Genomic DNA, 19,778 nt, shown 5'->3' on the forward strand with positions numbered 1-19,778 from the left:
TTGAGGCAGATGGGCCACAGCAGCTGAAGATCACTCCTGTCAGCCAAGAAAAGGAATCTGAGTCTAGAGTGGGCACAGGCTCACCCAAACTGGCCATTGCTTCATTCCATCTCAACTGGTCCAATGCAGGTTACTTGACCATTTTTAATTTTCCTGAGTTTTTTTGAGTGATTACCTCTATGTATTGGCATTACTAAACCACCAGTGTTTTTTTTTTATATTTTTTTTTAACTTAGTTTAACAAGGCCATCTTTGTGTCATGGCACACAACAAATTTTGGTTATACAGCTCTTTACAGAAACCTCAGTATCTTGTCTCAGGATGCTGCTAGCTCCTTGGAACCAAAACTGATCTCTAGAGCACTTTACAAGGTATATGTACACATATAAACATTTTGCAAATTCTTAGAACTTAGAACTTCAGTCCAATTGTAATCTTTTAGGGTCAATTTATAATGGGAGATGTTCGAGTCCCAGTCTTAATTTTTGGGGGTACCTAGGTAATTATAGTGTGCATGCAGAACATTTCAGGTTTGAGACTTCTCTTATTTATTTATTTTTTTATTGGGGGGAGAAAGTGCAATTTTTTTTTTAATTCTCCTCACTTTCAAGTTGAATATCACTGGTGGGGGACCAGATACAAACAGGAAATTTTCACAGAAATAAGTCCTCTATAATAGCATTCTGCTATACAATTTTTTTAGTTTGAAATTCCACTGGTTACAGAAAAAGGGCGAGTAGAACTTTGGGGAAAAGCCTACTTTATTCATACATTTTGAGAAATGAACAGATGTAATAATTATAACAAATAAAAAAATGAACAATATTTTACAGTAATTGTGTTTTTGATTGACATACAATAGCTTATGCTTCTCAATGAAGTCTATAGTGATAACAATGAAACTATCACAGGGTTCTTCAAATCTGCAGAGTTTAGCTCCAACCTCCAAACTTACCTGCCTGTAATTTTCTAGTAATCCTGAAGACCTTGGTTAGTTTGTTCAGGTGTGTTTGATTAGGGTTGGAGCTAAACTTTGGAAGACAGTGGACCTTGTCCTTGTCATCTATCATGTTGGTTCAGATGTACATTTGGTATGCATGAATAGATTTTGTCCAAATATGGAATTGAACAGTGAACAGGGCCATAAACAGAGCTGTAGTGTTGATTCTCCAGTGATAAAAGCAGTAAGTGACTGCAGCTCAGAAGACACTTACTGCTTTTATCACAGTAGAAAAAACACCACAGCTCTGTTTATGACACTGTTCATTTATAAAACACCCAACTGAACACTGTAATTCCACACAAACATATTTACTAATAACTTGGCTTTAAATGTAGACTACCTGTGGAAAGCTGCTGATTTTTGACTACCATCAACATCACTGCTTAACCTGTCTAAAATTAACAACAAACAGAATGAAAAGATATAAAATATATATGTTTTAAGGAAAATATTATTTGTATATATGGCAAGGATAACCTACATTTCATTCAGAGTTGTACATCTTTATTCATATTTTATCTAAACATTGCTGAAGTACAAAACGAGTTCTCTAACGTAAGCCTCCTCTATTGAATGTGGTGAGATGACTACCAAAGCATCAGGTCATGTGTAAAGGCATAGAAAATGTTTAGAAAAATGTAAATTATAAAGAGAAAATTTTCAAAAACAACATTATTTAAAAGGTGTGTGTGTGTGTGTGTGTGTGTGTGTGTGTGTGTGTGTGTGTGTGGATCAACAGATCAGATGACGGCAGCAATGATCCAGGACAGCACGTTGCAGAACCAAAAATATAAATGTTCACCCCAGCCAACTGTACTTTCATGTTAATTCATTATTTCATCAGTGAAATTTGTACATCAACAAGAATAACTCACTTTTTGTAAGAAAGCAGTGACAGACTTACATACTTCACTCATGTTTCTTCTTCTTTGGTGTGTGCAGTACCAGATACCAAGTGTTCGTATCCAACCGAAAAACAACCAAAAGCACTGAAGTGCAAGTATATTAGTAAAATAAAAATAAGTATAATGAACCATATGCATATTAAATTATTTGTATTAATGTATGTTCAATGGAATTAGCATATGAGTAATAGTAATATGTATAGTGGAAATATGCTCTGTGGAGTGAAGAATCACGCTTCTCTGTTTGTCTTATGGGTGAGTCTGGGTTTGGTGGATGCCAGGAGAACATTACCTGCCTGACTACATTGTGCCAACTGTAAAGTTTGGTGCAGGAGGGATAATGGTATGGGGCTGTTTTTCAGGGTTGGGCTAGGCCCCTTACTTCCAGTGAAGGGAAATGTTAATGCTTCAGCATAACAAGACATTTTGGACAATGCTATGCTTCCAACTTTGTGGGAACAGTTTGAGGAAAGCCCTTTTCTATTCCAGTGTGACTGTGCCCCAGTGCACAAAGCAAGGTCCATAAAGACATGATTGGATGAGTTTGGTGTGGAAGAACTTGACTGGCCTGCAAAGAACCCTGACCACAATGCCAATCAACACCTTTGGGATGAACTGGAATACATTGCGAGCCAGGCCTTCTGGTCCAAAAGCAGTGCCTGATCTCACAAATGCTCTACTGGATGAATGGGCAAAAATTCCCACAGAAACACGCAAATCTTGTGGAAAGCCTGCCCAGAAGAGTGGAAGCTGTTAGAGCTGCAAAGGGGGGACCAACTCTATATTAATGTATTTAGAATGCGATGTCATTAAAATCCCTGTTGGTATAATGGTCAGGTGTCCCAATACTTTTGTCCATACAGTGTTTTTTTTTTATTTTTCTTTTACTTGTATATTTCTTCCCTTAATAATAAGTGTACAGAATAAGTAGAAAAGGAAAAGCAGTAAAAAGCATTAAAAAATAATAAGTGATGTTCCTTGGGTACAGGAAGGGGATGAGCAGACTTTACTACTCTGAGCATTTTAGGAAAAACAGAAGACAATCACAATTCACAGTTTTCCAGCGATCTGTTTGAGAACTGTAGCTTCATCAGTGGACACAGACACACGGCTCACTGCAGAGAGAAAGAAAGTGATTGCAATAAATATGTTTAGAAATACATTTCTCCTCACATTGCTATCACTGATGTTACAAACTAATTAACTTTTTGAATCAGTTACCAAAGCAAGAAATCAGTTAGTTATTTGACGTGTCAGTATTTTGCATGTTCATAGCTAACTATGTCATAACTGTCCAAGTAGAATGAGATGATGGAAAGTTATCTAGACAGCTACCAATCTAACATGGATGAACTCTTTCAGATTCTGTGAGGTGAGGTTTTGTGTACATGGATACTGTAACTGCTAGATGCCAAGTTCACCCCAATGCACCTTTAAAACACTGGCCTTTTCTAGTGGGAATCAAGATATCCTGAATTAATCTCCTGAAAAATTACAAATCATCGAAAGTATTAAATAGAAAATGATCTGGATATTAAATAATTCACAAGTAAAATACATTAGGCCACAGCAGTGTTGAATTCTGGATTCTGATTGGTCAGAAGGTGTTGATTAATTTTCTACAACAGCAGCTCTGACAGTAGTGCAGCTGCAAATCACACGTTTATATTAATGCCAATTGTTCTAATATGATATCACTTCTATAGTAACAGATTACACAAATAAAGTAACAGATTACATAAATAAAGTGATAGATTATGTGAATAAACAGATTAAGGGATGTTGTTTAACAAAAAAAAAATGTAAGTGTTAATATGGATTTTTCTGTTAGAAGTTTATTTAACATTTAGGAAGGAGTCTCCAGTGTGAGTGCTGTGTAACAGTCAGGAAATTTTCTGACATGGGAAAGTCTTCAAGACAGAGGACTCTAAGCTTTATCACTTTAAGAGAAAAAAGAGAAGCTGATAAAGGAACGACTGTTTATACGTGATGAAACACAAGTGATAAAAGGAACTAACTTTTGCAGAAATCTCACAACAATAAATGAATGAAAAGTATGATGTGTCTTTCTGTAATGAATTAAAAAGGGAAGTTGCTGTGGTAAAACACTTTGGGATGTGCTGTAATAGGAAAATAATCACCTTCAGGGTAGGAACTCTGAAGCAGTAACTCTGCTTCATCACACCACACTATCATTGATTATTTTCCTATAACAGCACAACAGTGTGTTTTATTATTTATGTAAAATAAGAGTAGGGTGCAGGTGATCTATGACACAAAATAAAATGTCTTCATTTTGCTTTACCTTTTATTCTGTTTTCATTTTTCATTGGTTTTAGTTCAAGATTAGCATAAATCACATCACTAACACCAGCTTCAGCATCAGCACCTGCAGTAGCAGAGAACAAAACCATCCCAATGATCTTTAGCCTTGTAATACATCAGTCATAACTCATAAACATAAACATAAGTCATTATCAGTCTCCTGCCAAAACCTCACTGAACTCTAGCTGCTTTTTTAGAGTAGATCTTTAAACTCTAGAGGTTACTTTCTTCAGCTTCTTCTATCATCAGCATGAGGCATCTGTTCGAATGTGTGATAAGTTTATGATTAATGCTATGCAGAACACATCACCGACTTTTTAATGGAGACTGTGACGGAACTGACTCGCTGATCTGGAGGAATATTGCAGCTTATGACCTCAGATACTTGGATGCAGATTGTTAATGTGACAAGTTATTGAGATTAAGATTTATTAAGATTTCAAATATTATTTGCTGATTTTGTTTTTTTAATAAATACATTAAATGTCCCAGCATTAAAAATTCTCTACCATTGTTCCTGTTTGTCTTCTTTTTCTTCGTGACCTGTGCATAAGTGGCTTCACTCTCAGCTGCAGCTTCACCTGAACACTGAACACTTCTGTACTTTACTGTATAGAGTTAATCTATAGTTAAGTCTCCTAATGCAAGAGGAAATAAAGCTACCTGTTCCACTCGTATCTGTCTGATCCACAGTACCATAAATATGTTCACTTTCTGGAGAAAACATAATAAAGAGTTCTGAATTTGTTATAAATGCTACTGTAGATTACAAAATAGATTTCAAACAAATAAAACAACTGAATTTATTAAAAGCTGTTCATGCTGTGTATTAAAGAGATGATAATTTTACAATGAATTTCAAAGAAAGATGTGAGTTTCTATTCTTCTAATAAATGTAGAAATAAAGTGATTGAGACAGTGTCTGACCAGCCTGAAGTGGTGTGTGTCCTGACTGATAGTCTTCAGCTCCTGACCGGCTCTGATTCTGCTCTGATGTCTGATTGATTTTCTTCTGCTTTTCTGTAGAGGGAAACAGATTCTACATCTGAACAGGGTGTAAATAGTTACAGAAACATTTTATTTTATACAGCCCTGATTACAGCAATATAACCAGAGAGACTACAATACAGTAGGAATAGGTACAATTATTAATTATGGATATAATTCTAATAACAATATGTAGTTAGATGAGTGTAACTACACGTCTGAACTGCAAAACCTGTAGTAAAGTTATATTTACAACTAAACCTAATGATTTCACAAAAACTCAGATTCCATTATTAAAACGGGTTCAGTATGACAGATCTCACACCCAGAATAATTTGTGAGAATTTGAAAAAATATTAACTAAAAAAAAGTAAAAAAAAATTAAATACATACATTTTCTTTACAGTGAATTAGTCGTTAACCTTCATCACATCTTTCACCATATTTTCTGAAATAGATTTTTTTAGCTGAAAATATGACTTTACAAAAGGTTTTTGGTTTATAATATAATAATATTAATGAATAAAATGAATATGTATTAATTACAACATTACAGTTAGTATATCTATATTTAGTATGTGCAGGTGCTTTTTATTTATTTTATAATCTACATTGTATTTAAACTGTTTCTTACACTGTAATCAGGACGATATCTCAGACCATAATGATGACTTAAGTGTGAAATATTCCAAACAACACTTTTGGTTATTCAAGTAACCTTTAGTTATTTTTCCACAATTACGTGATACATCAAAATTTGCTTTATTTTTTAGAAACGCTGAGTATATTCTACATAATATAGCTAAAGCAGTTATCAGACCTTTTTTTCTTTTGTAGGACCACAGCAGGATCATTAAGATCAGTAAAGCGATGAACAAAATTCCCAAACCCACAGCCACTCCTACTGTTACACCACCGGATCTAGAACCTGAGACTGAGGAGAGAAAGAGAGCAGAATTTAAGTATTTAAACACTGTGCATATAAACTGTGTTATTAAAAAGAGAAGCAAATAAAAAGAAATTCTCACAAGGTTTCTCACCTCTGATTGAGAACCAGCTTTTCAGTGACTCTCCTCTCACAGGATGGACAGGACTCTCCAGGATCACATCACCATCTAGAACACAGAAAATCACAAACAAGGAAATCTACACACTATTATTTGTGTGTAGATGATATATAAAAGTTCTCTAATTTATCTGTATATGACTTAAAACCCTATAAATCTGTGGAGTCTGCAGGTATTTAATTCACTAGCTCATGAGAAAACGTTCAACTGAATTATGGATGCATCAGTACAGATATATATGAATATCCAATACTGATTTGATTCCATGCTCATTTACTGCTACTAGTAAAACTACCATCTACTACTAGCATACACGTATCCATACTCAGAATATTCTATAAACCATTTCCCTTTTCCTTTAACAATAAACACACTACATGAAGACTCACCATGCACTGTGATGTTGACAGGATTACTGTTTTCTCCAGATTCAGACTCACACCAGTAAACTCCAGTGTAGGATGTGGAGAGGAAGCTGATTTTACATGTAGATCCTGTAACTGATCCCCACCGTGAACAATCTAACATTCCCTCACTGTGTGTGTATCGTCTCACTGTCCATCCAGTAGAGTTTCTCTGGTCCTCACAGCTCAGTGAGAGAGAGTCATGAGCAAAGTGTTGAGTTCTGCTGGGATTGATGATCAGAGAGACTGGAGGAGATTCACCTTAAACACAGAAAAAAGCCATGTAAATAAAAATTAAAGAGAAATTGTGTGATATAATGAGGAAGAACACAAGGAAATTGCTGTAAATGTACATTATTTATTTTACAGCAAAATACTGTTTTATTATTTCACAGGTTTACAGTAAAATACCAGAAAATTCATTGCATAGTGGGATATCTTTTTGCCAGGGGTAAGATTATAAAATTTCTCCTTGTATCAAGCTTGAGTTTAAAGTGTTTCAGGCTTTAAGTTACAGATCAGAAGGTCGTCTGTTCAAATCCCAGCATTGCTAAGCTGCTATGGTTGGGTCCTTGAGCAAGTATTTAACTTGCAAAATTTACAGTATATTACTGGAAATATACAATAAACATAACAGGAATTATCTATAAAGATATTAGAATACTTTACAGTAAATATGTTTATGGTTATTTCCTGTCATTTGCGATTTGTGATTTGCTAGTAAATTACTGTAAATATTACAGTAAATGTTTTACAGTGAGGAACAGGTGCACACAATCAGGGAATCACATCACCAGGGGACATTACGCCTCCTCACCACCAGATGTCACTGTCGCCTGAGTACTAGTCTAGCTCTATCACACCACCTACAGGTCACTTCCTCATTGTAGAGTATATTAGGCCAGCACATGGTCTTATACATGATGTAAAGTCTTGCCAGTTCCAGCGTTTGTGCAAGTACAGAGCAGTGTTTAGTTTGTGATTGCCATTGCCCTGTTTAGACTCTCTACCTTGTCATTTGATTAGTCTTTTGGATTTGTCCTCTGATTTCTTGTACGGTGCTTCAGCGTGTTTGACTCTTGCCTGCTTTACACCTCTGTTATCTGCATTGCGTTTATTAACAGTGTAACATAATGACATCATCTGTACCTGCATCTGTTTTTAGCTCTAAATAGCCATATTTGTATTTGGATTTGGATTTAAACAAGATGTGGGCATATTCTTGCCTTTTTGGAAAGCTTTCTAAAAACAAACAAACAAACAAACAAACCCTGAATAGTGCACCTCCTATTCAAATCTGTATCTGTTTAGAACACATTTTCTGAATAATGTATTTGTACTTGGTTATATCTGTAATGTTTACCTGCTCTACCTTTCTGGCTTTTAAAATAAAATCCTCCTGCACATAGATCCTCAACCATCTCCTGAGTCCTGTATGTTACCCAGAAAAGTTACCCAATGACAAGGGGCAGAGACATCACAAAATACAGGGAAACACAAGGGAAATCATGACAATAAGCCTCTACCAGCACTTAGAGCTCTTTAACTAATAAATAAATGTTGCATTAATCTGATCTTACATCCACACTTTTCTATTCTACACTTCAACACAACAGTTATTTTTCCTCACCAGTGATCCATAGTGGCTGTGGATTGGTGTACTGTGTGTGAACGGCTGGTTCTCCTCTCTCTCCTCTGCACATATAAACTCCTGTGTGATTCAGAGCAGCAGGACTGAGAGTGTAGTTGCCTCCAGATCCTCTGCTGCTGTCTGAGAGGAGCTCCACATACATGCTATAGCCACGATTATTTTTTATTTGAGTTAAGCCGTCTCTGTAGGGAACAGTTGTGTACCAGCTGAATGTCCAGTCTGTAGAGGAGTCTGTAACCTCACAGCTTAGAGTCACTGAGTCTCCTTCAGTCAGCCAGCTCTGTGGAGATACACTCAGTACTGCCCGTGGTCTCTCTGTTACACAGGAAATACAAAACAAATTTTTCTAAATTAATTTAATACACAGTACGAGGTTTTTCATGAATGAGTAATTGCACATTTCCTCAATATTAATGATTTTGTTAATATTGAGGAAATTTTTTTGTAATTAAAAAAAAACAAATTTTTTTAAAGTAAACATCACATGTAAATCCAGTTAAACTGTACAGGACAGTGTAGTCTGTAGTCTTTATGGGACTGATGATCATCATTGCAATTTTACATTTGTGATTCTGTCACTGGTAGAAGCAAGCAGAACAGGGTTGTGCTAAATAAATAAATAAATAAATGAATGAATAAATAAATAAATAAATAGATAAATAAAACTTTCAATTTTACACAGCCCTGTTTAACTACAAAAGATCAACTAAGGAGTGAGTAATAGTTACAAATATTAACTATTGATAAAACACTAATAATGTGTAGTTAGATGAGTGTAACTATATGTCTGAATTGCAGCCATCTTTAGTATTCATAATCATAAATATAGTTTTTCCTACAAAAACCCAGTCTTCATTAGTAAAACAGTTTCAGTGTGACTCACACACACAATAATTTGTACAAATTTTCAGAGGCAAGCTGAAATGGAAAATTGTAATGAAGATTACAGCATGGGGTTGGTTTTGTGTCCTATTTTATGTTTTTAATTACAGTAAATTTGTGCTTAACCCTTATCACTTTACAACAGTTTGTGGAGTTCAGGTGTTTAGTTACACACATGTAACCATGTTCCCTTTCGATACTACACTCGTACTGCCTCGCTAGACGCTATGGGGAAAACTCCTTTTTCTCCGATGACTGAAGCCTTTACAATCACGCAGTGAAACTGCACGGCCATTGGTTCGTGCAGTGCAATAAAGCGAACCAATGGCTCGGCAGCGGAACTGCACGCATCTATGGCAAGGAAGCCCGCCAGAATGGGAGGAGCCATCTGGCTATATAATCGGGCATTGTGCCATAGGATCTCAGATCAATTCTCCTTCAGCGACGAAGAGCAATCTCTACGCTGAGCTACGAGACTGAAGCCGCTCGCCGTTGACACGCCTCGCTGCGGACAAGAGCTACTCGCCGGCGCCGTCCCGCTGTTCCTGCCGAGCTTGGAGCCGCCGTTCAGCGTCCGGCGCCGATACCAGCTCGTCCCCTGCCGCCATCCGGTGAGCTAAAAAAGATCTAAAAGAGCGAAAAGAGCTAAAAGATCAAAGAGAGCTAAAAGAGCCTTTTTTCTCTAAAAGAGCTTTTTTCTCTAAAAGAGCAAGCGGCGTTGATATAAATCCGCGCCGTCATTGCAGCTCATGCAGCTCCGCCCTGCACACTGATGACGGCCACTCAGAGTGCGTTTCCTGCCTGGGTCGTCCCCATGCGGAAGCCGCTCTGACGGACATGGAATGCTTGCATTGTGTGAGCATGAGTCTCTCCTCTCTGCACACTCTGAAAAGAAAGCAATGCCGCTTCTCGCGCCCCCCCCGTTTTCTTCCTCCCAGGGACCAGCGAGTAAAAAACGGCGGGGTAGAGAAGAGTGGCGCCCGGCTGTGAGCGAGCTCACGCTGGCTCAGACCCCGCGTGCGTCACTCTCGCCTTGCAGAGAGGATTCGCCCCCGTCTTCTTTGAGTGCCAGCATCCCTCAGCTGATGCGAGCGACATGGTTTAGTTTGGCGCGATAGAGGACGACCCGCTAGATGACAGCATATCTTTAGCAACGTTAGATGCGGAGGATATTTCGGGCTCTCCCTTCGACCCCGCCCCTTTGCCGTCTATAGATTACAGCGTCACCAAGACGAGTACGGATGCCGAGCACTTCCGCGTTCTCTCTAAAGCGGTGGCAGTGCTGGGTTTAGAGTGGTCCATGCCGGAGGAGCCCACTCGGAGCCGTCTGGATGGGTGGTTCCTGCCGGGGTGCCGTCAGGCTCCTCGTCAGTGAGCCGTGCCTTTTTTTCCAGAGGTCCATGATGAGCTCACTAAGTCGTGGCGCGCCCCTTATTCGGCTCGCCTTCGCACGTCCGTTTCATCCGCGTTCTCCATGGTCGACGGGGCGGACGAAAAGGGCTATGAGAGGCTACCTCCACTGGATGAGGCAGTGGCCGCACACTTCTGCCCGCCCACTGCCATTGGATGGAGAGCGAATGTCACACACCCCTTGAAACTGTGCAGAACAATGTCTGCCCTTGCTGGACAAGCTTACTCTTCCGCTGGGCAGGCAGCCTCAGCTCTGCACTCAATGGCCGTGCTCCAGGTTTTTCAGGCGAAACTTCTCCAAGTTATGGACGAGTCGGGGCCCGATCCTGCGGCCTTCAAGGAGCTGCGCAGTGCGACGGACCTAGCCCTTTGAGCTACGAGGGCGACGGCTCAGGCCATCAGGCCATCAGGCCATCGGGCCATCGGGAGGTCAATGGCCAATTTAGTGGTGTTGGAGCGCCACTTGTGGCTAAACCTGACGGAGATCAAAGAGGCGGACAAAGTTCCTTTCCTCGATTCTCTAGTTTCTCCCACGGGGCTGTTCGGACCCGCCATCAAAGGGTTTGCTGAGTGCTTTACTGCTGCGCAGAATTCTTGCCGAAACGTTCAAGCTCTGAGAGTGCCACCAATCGCCCTAAACCCGCCACAATGCAGCAGCCGGCTAGATCTGCGCCTGCGCCCACTCAGCCTACTCGACAGCCTGAGCTTCCGCAGCGCTCCCGCTCAGCCAGACGCCACTCATTTTTGAGACGCCAAGGACCCCGGCCCAAGTTGACACTGGATCCTGCGCCTCGGACGTCGTCCTGATTTACTGGACAGGAAGAGGAAGGGGCAAAGTCTAGCTGTCGCCGGACCACCCCCGAAATGATCTCTGTTATGCCCCCAAGCACCCCGTTCTGTTCCGGGTGCCGGTGGCAATGTGTTTGTAAATGCTGTTGTGGATACTGGGCCCGTTCTGAAAGCACCCACAAAAGCAGCCACTGTTATAGCAAGAACAATAAAACACAAACATTTTCAGACAGAGAGCATACTTCCTCTTCCACTTACGAGTGTCAGATCTCCTCACGGCACATCTCAATCTGTGGTCGTTGAGGGCAGCACATGTCCCTGGCGTGCTGAACCAAGGAGCAGATATGCTATCTCGGAGCAACGTCCCCTCGGAGGAGTGGATGCTCCACCCGCAGACGGTTCAGTTTGGAAGGTCTTTGGCAAGGCAGAGGTCAACAAAAGACAACTCTCATTGCCCAATATATTTTTCAAAGAGCGAGGATGCATTTGGCCCACGATTGGCCCAACCTTCTCCTGTATGCTTTCCCCCCGATCACTCTGATCCCTCAGGTAATCAGACAAATCAGGGATCACAAACGCAGAGTCCTCCTAGTGGCCCTGCTCTGGAGAAACCAACTTTGGTTCTCAGAGCTATCTCAGCTGCTTACAGCAGCCCCGTGGCCCATTCCCCTGAGGCAGGATCTTCTCCCTCAGGCGAACAGGACAATTTGGCACCCCCAACCCGAGTTGTGGGCATTACATCTTTGCGCTCTCGACGGGAATCAGTAGATCTCCCCGAAAGTGTCCAAAATACTATATCACAGGCTAGAGCCCCATCCACGAGACGCCTCTATGCCCTTAAATGGTCGGTCTTCACTGCCTGGTGTGCAACCCGCGGCGAAGATTCTATTTCCTGCGACATATCAGTGATATTGTCCTTCCTACAAGAGCTGTTGGACAAGGGCCACTCCCCTTCCACGCTCAAGGTCTATGTGGCAGCTATAGCAGCTTCTCATGCTCCTATAGCAGGACAGTCTGGAGGAAGACCCAGAGTTGAGCCTTCTCTGCCCTGTCAGGGCACTGAGAATTTACATCGAGCATTCCGCTCCATTCAGGCAGTCGGAACAACTCTTTGTGTGCTTTGGCGGCCGCACCAAAGGGTCTCCGGTCACAAAGCAGAGAATTTCTCGATGGCTAGTTGACGCTATTGCGCTAGCATACTCCTCCCTGGGCCTCCATAGCCCCATAGGAGTTAGAGCCCACTCCACTCGGGGCATAGCCTTGTCTTGGGCATGGTCTAGCGGGGTGTCCATGGCAGACATTTGTGCGGCGGCTTTTATAGCCTGGATGTTCTGGCCTTACAGGCTCGGATCCTTTCTACCTAGGGGCACACACCTGTTTATGACAGGCGTATTCCTAGTGTGTTCTTGGCCCTTTCTGAAAGGTGCTGAGACGACATGGGATTATTTGGGAATGATTATCCTAGGCTGGCTCCTAGGCTGGCTCCTGCCTCCTGCGGGTTTCACCTGTCTTAACTGGTCCCTCTGAGTATTATTGCTCAAGGCCGGTTCATGCCAATTGTTCTGCGTATTTTTTTCACTTTTTTTAAGGAATAAAAAAAAGGAGCTTGTCATGTTACAGGGAAACAGCAAATCATAAACTTCTCTGACAAATATTTTTTCTTACTCCTTCTAATGAAACTGTAGTGAAAAGGGGAAAAAATCATGACATACCTCTCGCTGTAATCCTGACAGGATCACTGAACATTGTGTAGTAGTTTCTCCTGCGTGCGCGACACTGGTACACTGTTTCTCCTGCATTATTGGCTGTCACATTAAGTGTGTGTGCTTGTTCACTCTTCAGAAGCTGTAACAGCTGATTATTTTTGTACCAGAGAAACTTCCATCCAGTCGACTGCTGCAGCTCACAGCTCAGAGTGATGGTGTCTCCAGTGTAGACGGAGCTCTGAGTATTCACTCTCGCAGTCGGTTTGGGTTTTACTGTTGGTATGAAATGATGAAGGTGTCAGAGCTGCTTTTCACTTTACAACATAAGCAGTAGATTCACTGTGCTTTAACATATGTTTTGTGTTTAAAACAAACCTTTATATTTAACATTTGATAAAATATGTTACAATTGTATGTTTTCTTACACAGCTGGTTTTCAGTATATTTTCTATGTAATGTAACGGGGTGATGGTTAAAGGCATTAATCCTTGTAATGTATGAATACTCATATCTGTAGAGAATGGGGCTTTTAAGAGTCAACTGATGACATCATCTCGTATGCAAATGAAGCAACGCAAGTGAGCGGGTGATTAGGAAGTCACGAGGGCAATAGGCTGTGTGTGTAGCGGTATAGAGATTTTCAGTGATTTGGATACTGACGAAGGACATCGTGGCGTTGTGAGAGTTAGCACTGTGAGCCAAGCTAACCTGTGAGCACCTGAGAGCGAAGCGAGTTCTCGTGGTGTGATTGGCCTAACCCTAACCCTAACCCTAGGTGTTTAACGCATGCTTCAGAAGTGAATAGATTTCACACTGACATTCAAAGTGTATTTTAGTTTGAATGTATGCCAGAATAATTGTCAGTGGAATTCTAAGGTGTATGTGTTTTCTTTTAGAATTGCCACTGCCGTATTATTTCCCCCTGATTCCGCATTATTTCCTTGTTTTCTCCTGCATGATTCTCTCTTGTTTTTGCAGTTGAGTTTTCTTTCTTTCTTTTTTTTTTAAACTGCACACCATTAAGATTCATTTAAATTATGTGACCATAAGTGTCTTTTCTTTTATTTATTTAGTCAGACCATGTTTAGCCAAGCAGAGGACATTTTGGTTCTGTATTTTATTTCACCGATCTTCCTTTCATAGGAATAATATCTTGACTAATAAATAGGAATAAAACAACCCCAAATAGTCTTAGTCGGTCCTGTGTGTATTTTCCCAGCGGCCACAGTAACAAAATTTATGATTAGTCTGAAGTGTAAAACACTGTATTTGCTTATTTTAGATTGTTATTTTATAGATCCTGTAAAATCCTGCACCACAATCTGAATATGTCTGCATTTTCTAAAAAAAATAGCAAAAGCATGACTTCCTGCAGTCCAACCATGAAAGTAGGATCAGCCTGGATTTCAGTGAAGATGAAATGTGTTTTGTATGCAGGTGTAAACAGTTAAACAGGTAAATATAAAAACTTCCTTAATTACCCTTTAGAGTAACTCTATACCTAAATGAATCTTGAAAGAAAATGTGTTTGTGTGTTAAGGGGAAGATTTCGGGTTAAGTAAAAACAATCTTTATCAGAGCATCATTTTTGCACTTGTAAGAGAGGACACACAGTTGAGAGTTCATTATTTTATTATCTCCCTTTACATTGTCACTACAAATTTCAATTCAAGTACTTGAAATTATATGGTTCAATCTTTTGTCTTTTTTTTAAATGTTATAAATATGCTAGTTACTGTACATATGTGAGGCAGTCTGGATGTCGCTACAACTGAATTCAGGAAGCCAATCATGATCAAAAGTCAAGTTTTGACCAAAATAGTTTTTTCTGCTAGTACTATGACACTTCTAATTCAAGAAACCTTTTTTTCCATAAATATATTTTACTGAAATGACTTTTTTTTTAATTTAGCTTACTTTCTAACCTTGTCTTGGAGTCTGTCTGCAAGGATCATGTTGGGCAATGAGCTACTTAACCAAACACAGCAGGAAGTGCAGTCAGTATGTCGAGTATGTCAGACATCTGAAACCTCTCGAGTTAAGTGTGCTTCTCTAAGGATTTGATAAAAACTTTGGATAGTTACATATAAACAGACAGAAGTCTAATCAATTCAGTTTGTAATCAGATAGTGGCTGTCAAAATGTCTGCGATGCTCATGTGCCATCACATCATCATTAAAACAGGGAGGAGTGTTTACACATTTTGAACAGAAGACAGCAGACAAAGTTATAAAATATTTAAATGACCTAATACAAAGACATTAATAACTAGAAATATAGTCAACAGAACAGAAGTGAATCAGGGATTATTTCCCCAGCGGTGTTAGTGTGAACAGACATCAGTCAAGTGAAGAGAAGATAATGAGGCTCGTATTTAAATGCTGTGAGTGACTTCTACCTCAGGTGATGAGACGGAGACTGATGTGGATGATGCTGATAATCAAAATCTCTCAAAATTACGGAATGCTCAGATAAAACCTTAGAATTCCAATTCCTTAAATGATCTTCTAATAAATCAGATAATGGCAGAGCCAACACAAGGTGAGATTTACTGCCTTCTTTCTTAATGTTCACTGTGTACTATTAATCAGACTGACTCACCACAATTCTACTGCAAACTTAATATAAAACCCAAATGCTACTGCAAAACACATGATGATGATTCCTGTGAAAGAAATTGGTGTCTACTAGACAGGGAAGTGAAAGTCAACATTAAATAAACAGGGACTCAGTTACTGACAGCTCAAAATCTGAACCCTAAAAATAATGTCATCATATTAAATAAGAAATAAACACCCACAGACTCACCTGATACAGTCAGTGTAACAGCATCGCTGATCTCTGACCTCTGAAAGAAACTGCTCTGTCCTCTGCAGGTGTAGACACCACTGTCAGAGTCAGTAACAGACCGGATTATGAACTCCTGCATTGTGTTGTCTGTGAGTGTGTTATTATTTTTATACCAGCTGTATGTCCGCTGAGTGCTTCCTCCTCTCTGTATGTCACATCTGAGAGTAACATTCTCTCCAATGAACACATGTGTATCAGGCTTTATGGACACCACGACTTTAGGACTCCCTGTAAAACATTCTTTTGTTAATAAACCTTACATAAAGTAATTCCCAAGTGTACACTACTAATATAATTTTTTAGATTGAGTATGAGTACATGTTTTTTGTTACTTGTTGATACTGATATGTGTAACCTACATACTATTAATAAATCAGGGGCATCATGGACAATTTTATTTAGCACTATTTATGTCAGTTGCTCCCATGTGCTGCTGTCATTAAACTTGTGCTGTTTTATAATTAATATGTTAAGCAGCATAAAACTATTTATTCACATCAAAACTTTTGTTGGTCATTCTTTTCTTATATTAAAGCACTATTTATCTTAAGTGAAAGTAATTCTTGTGAAAAGGGAAACCGTAAATCAAGAGCCACACAGTGTGGGTGAATTTACCAAGATCACAAAGTGAATCTACACATGAGATGGTACGAAAAACAAAGACCGAAAATAACTGAGTTAATGTCACATCTTTTATTTAGAGCTATAAAACCTGCATTAGTAAACTAGGAAGAAATTGACAAATTTTGCACAAACTTCTCAGCCCCAAAATAAATCAAATATGCACACAATATACAGAATAAATTATATATAAATCACCTTGAGCATGGGCTACTGGTATAAGCGAAATCAGCACTAAAAAAGGAAACAGAAACAGAACATCACATGAATATAGAAAATATTCAGTCTATTAATGAAAACAGCACATTTTAGGCACACCGAACCCACAAGATTAAATCTTATTCAGGGAATCTAAACTACCATCTGTAAGAAATACATTTTAATCTCTCTTAATAATAAATAAACAAAAACGTCTCCAGGTTACGTATGTAACCATGGTTCCCCGAGGGAACGAGACGCTGCGTCACGAAACGCTATGGGAACGCCCCCGCGTGACCGCGCTCTGAATCACGTGTCTAATCCGTCCAATGGATGGGCGAGACGTAGCGACCCGGAAGCATAAAAGCCCGAGCGGCGAGCCCCGCGTTAGCTTACTGGAAAATGAAGCAAGCGCCGCAGGGACGCCGGAAGTGTGGCACCGAGACGCAGCGTCTCGTTCCCTCGGGGAACCATGGTTACATACGTAACCTGGAGATGTTCCCCTTCAGGAACTCGAGCTGCGTCACGAAACGCTATGGGAACAAGTATACACACGCCGCCAGACTTACAAGTCCCTGCCTCCAGGAGGAGGCAAGCCTAAGGCACAAGGACAGAGGAGCCGGGTGTGGCTCGGGTATCTAGGTCATAAAACCTGGCAAAGGTCAGGGGCATGGACCATCCCGCTGCGTTGCAGATGTCCTGTAAGGACACACCTGCCAGAAAGGCCTTAGAGGCCGCCACCGCTCGGGTAGAGTGAGCCTTGACCCCCAGGGGACTGGGGAGACCAGAGGACACGTACAATTGAGCTTCCGATGGTCGGGCTCCCTGAAGGGAGGAGGACAGAAAGCCTGCAGCACGACCGGCCGTGGTGCCAAGGAGGGGACTTTCGGTACGTACCCCGCTCGGGGGTACAAGAATGCTTTGGCCAAACCAGGCGCAAAGTCTAAATAGGAAGGGGCCACCGAGAGGGCCTGAAGATCCCCCACTCTCCTAAGAGAGGAAATTGCCAAGAGAAAGGCAGTTTTCAACGTCAGAAGACGGTCCGAAATCTCCTCTATGGGCTCGAAGTGGGGTTTGCAGAGAGCCTCTAAAACCACGGCCAGGTCCCACGAGGGGACCCGAGATCGAGCTGGAGGTCTGATCCTCAGCGCACCGCGGAGGAAACGTGTCACCCAGGGGTGCCTGCCCACTGACTGGCCATCGAGAGGGGCGTGGCAGGCCACAATAGCCGCTACGTACACCTTCAGGGTGGAGTGGGTCAGCCCCTCGGAGAGGCGGGCCTGCAAGAACTCCAGCACTGTACCAACTGGGCAGTGAACAGGGTCAAGCCGGCGGTCTCCGCACCAGGAAGTGAAAAGTTTCCACTTCAGGGTGTACAGTTTCCTCGTAGAGGGAGCTCTGGACTGGAGGATGGTCTCCACAACCTCGGTTGAGAGACCGGAAGCGCGGAGTTGTGCCCCCTCAGAGGCCACACCCACAGCTTCCACATCTCCGGGCGGGGGTGAAGATGGCCCCCCGCCTGTGAGAGGAGATCCCTCCTGATCGGAATCTCCCATGGGGAGCCGTCTAGGAGGGAAATCAGGTCCGAGAACCATACTCGGCCCGGCCAGAATGGGGCTACTAACAGTAGACGAAATCCGTCCCGGCGCACTCTCTCCAGAACTCCCGGGAGCAGAGCGACCGGAGGGAAGGCGTACAGACGCAGCCTCGGCCACGGCTGTACCATGGCATCCAGTCCAAGAGGAGCTGGATGAGTCAGAGAGAACCAAAGGGGACAGTGCGACGTCTCCTGCGTCGCAAACAGATCCACCTGGGCTCTGCCGAACATACGCCATATGAGCTCCACCACCTCGGGGTGGAGTCTCCATTCCCCGGGCACCGGCCCCTGCCTCGACAGGGCGTCCGCTCCCACGTTGAGATGACCAGGGATGTAGGCCGCTCTCAATGAGAGGAGGTTCCCTTGGGACCACACAAGGATCTGGAGCGCCAGCCTGTAAAGGGGGCGCGAACGCAGACCTCCCTGGCGGTTGATGTAAGAGACCACCAACACGTGGCGGCCTCTTAGGTCTGGGAGAAAGTGTTTCAGAGCTAGAAACACGGCCAGCATCTCCAGGCGGTTAATGTGCCAAGTGAGATGGCGGCCGCTCCACAGACCACGGGCAGGACGGCCACTCATGACCGCTCCCCATCCGGTGAGGGACGCATCCGTCGCTAGCACTACGCGGCGACCAGGAGCTCCCAGGGCCCGGCCCTGAGACAGGAACCCAGGTTCTCTCCACACAGCTAAGGCACAGCGGCATCGCCGTGTGACCTTGATCATGCGGAGCGGGTTTCCTCTGTTTTGGAAAAACCCCCTGGTCTTGAGCCACCACTGTAGGGGTCTCATGTGCAGCAGGCCAAACGGTATCATGTTGGACGCAGCTGCCAATAGGCCCAGCAGTCTCTGAAACTGCTTTACAGTGAGCGACCGGCCTACTTTCGCTCTCGCGACCGCTGTGAGGACCGACTCGATCCGAGCAGGAGACAAACGTGCCTGCATCGTGGTCGAATCCCACACGACGCCTAGATATGCGGTTCTCTGAGCTGGAGAAAGCACGCTTTTCTCGGCGTTTAGTCTTAACCCCAGTTCATATGGGCGAGAACGGCATCTCGATGCCGAGCCGCCATCTGCTCTGAATGAGCTAAAATCAACCAGTCGTCGATATAGTTCAGTATGCGGATGCCCTGTAGTCGCATAGGAGCCAGGGCAGCATCCACGCACTTCGTGAAGGTGCGGGGTGAGAGTGCTAGGCCGAAGGGAAGAACCCGATACTGGTAAGCTTCGCCCCCGAAAGCGAACCTCAGGAACTTCCTGTGCGGGGGAAGGATGGAGATGTGGAAATGCATCTTTTAGGTCGATCGTGACGAACCAGTTCTCGGACCTGATCTGAGACACGACCTGAGTGACCGTAAGCATCCTGAACTTCAGTCAAGCGACTGA

General features: G+C 42.3%; 1 protein-coding gene across 1 annotated transcript in view; it reads right to left on the bottom strand.

Moving 5' to 3' along the window:
* The window catches only part of LOC128318109 (B-cell receptor CD22-like), a 34,548-nt gene extending 15,450 nt beyond the window's left edge, over window positions 1–19,098 (bottom strand). Inside the window, exons 1-3 of the mRNA XM_053233255.1 lie at window positions 19,020–19,098; window positions 16,799–16,834; window positions 13,136–13,402 (exon numbers count right to left, since the gene is read on the bottom strand). Of these exons, the coding sequence (XP_053089230.1) occupies window positions 13,136–13,402; window positions 16,799–16,834; window positions 19,020–19,098 (382 nt within the window). The remainder of the gene's footprint in view (window positions 1–13,135; window positions 13,403–16,798; window positions 16,835–19,019) is intronic.
* Window positions 19,099–19,778: the final 680 nt, after the last annotated feature.

Source organism: Pangasianodon hypophthalmus, chromosome 4 (genome assembly GCF_027358585.1).
Source record: "Pangasianodon hypophthalmus isolate fPanHyp1 chromosome 4, fPanHyp1.pri, whole genome shotgun sequence".
Classification (NCBI taxonomy): domain Eukaryota; kingdom Metazoa; phylum Chordata; class Actinopteri; order Siluriformes; family Pangasiidae; genus Pangasianodon; species Pangasianodon hypophthalmus.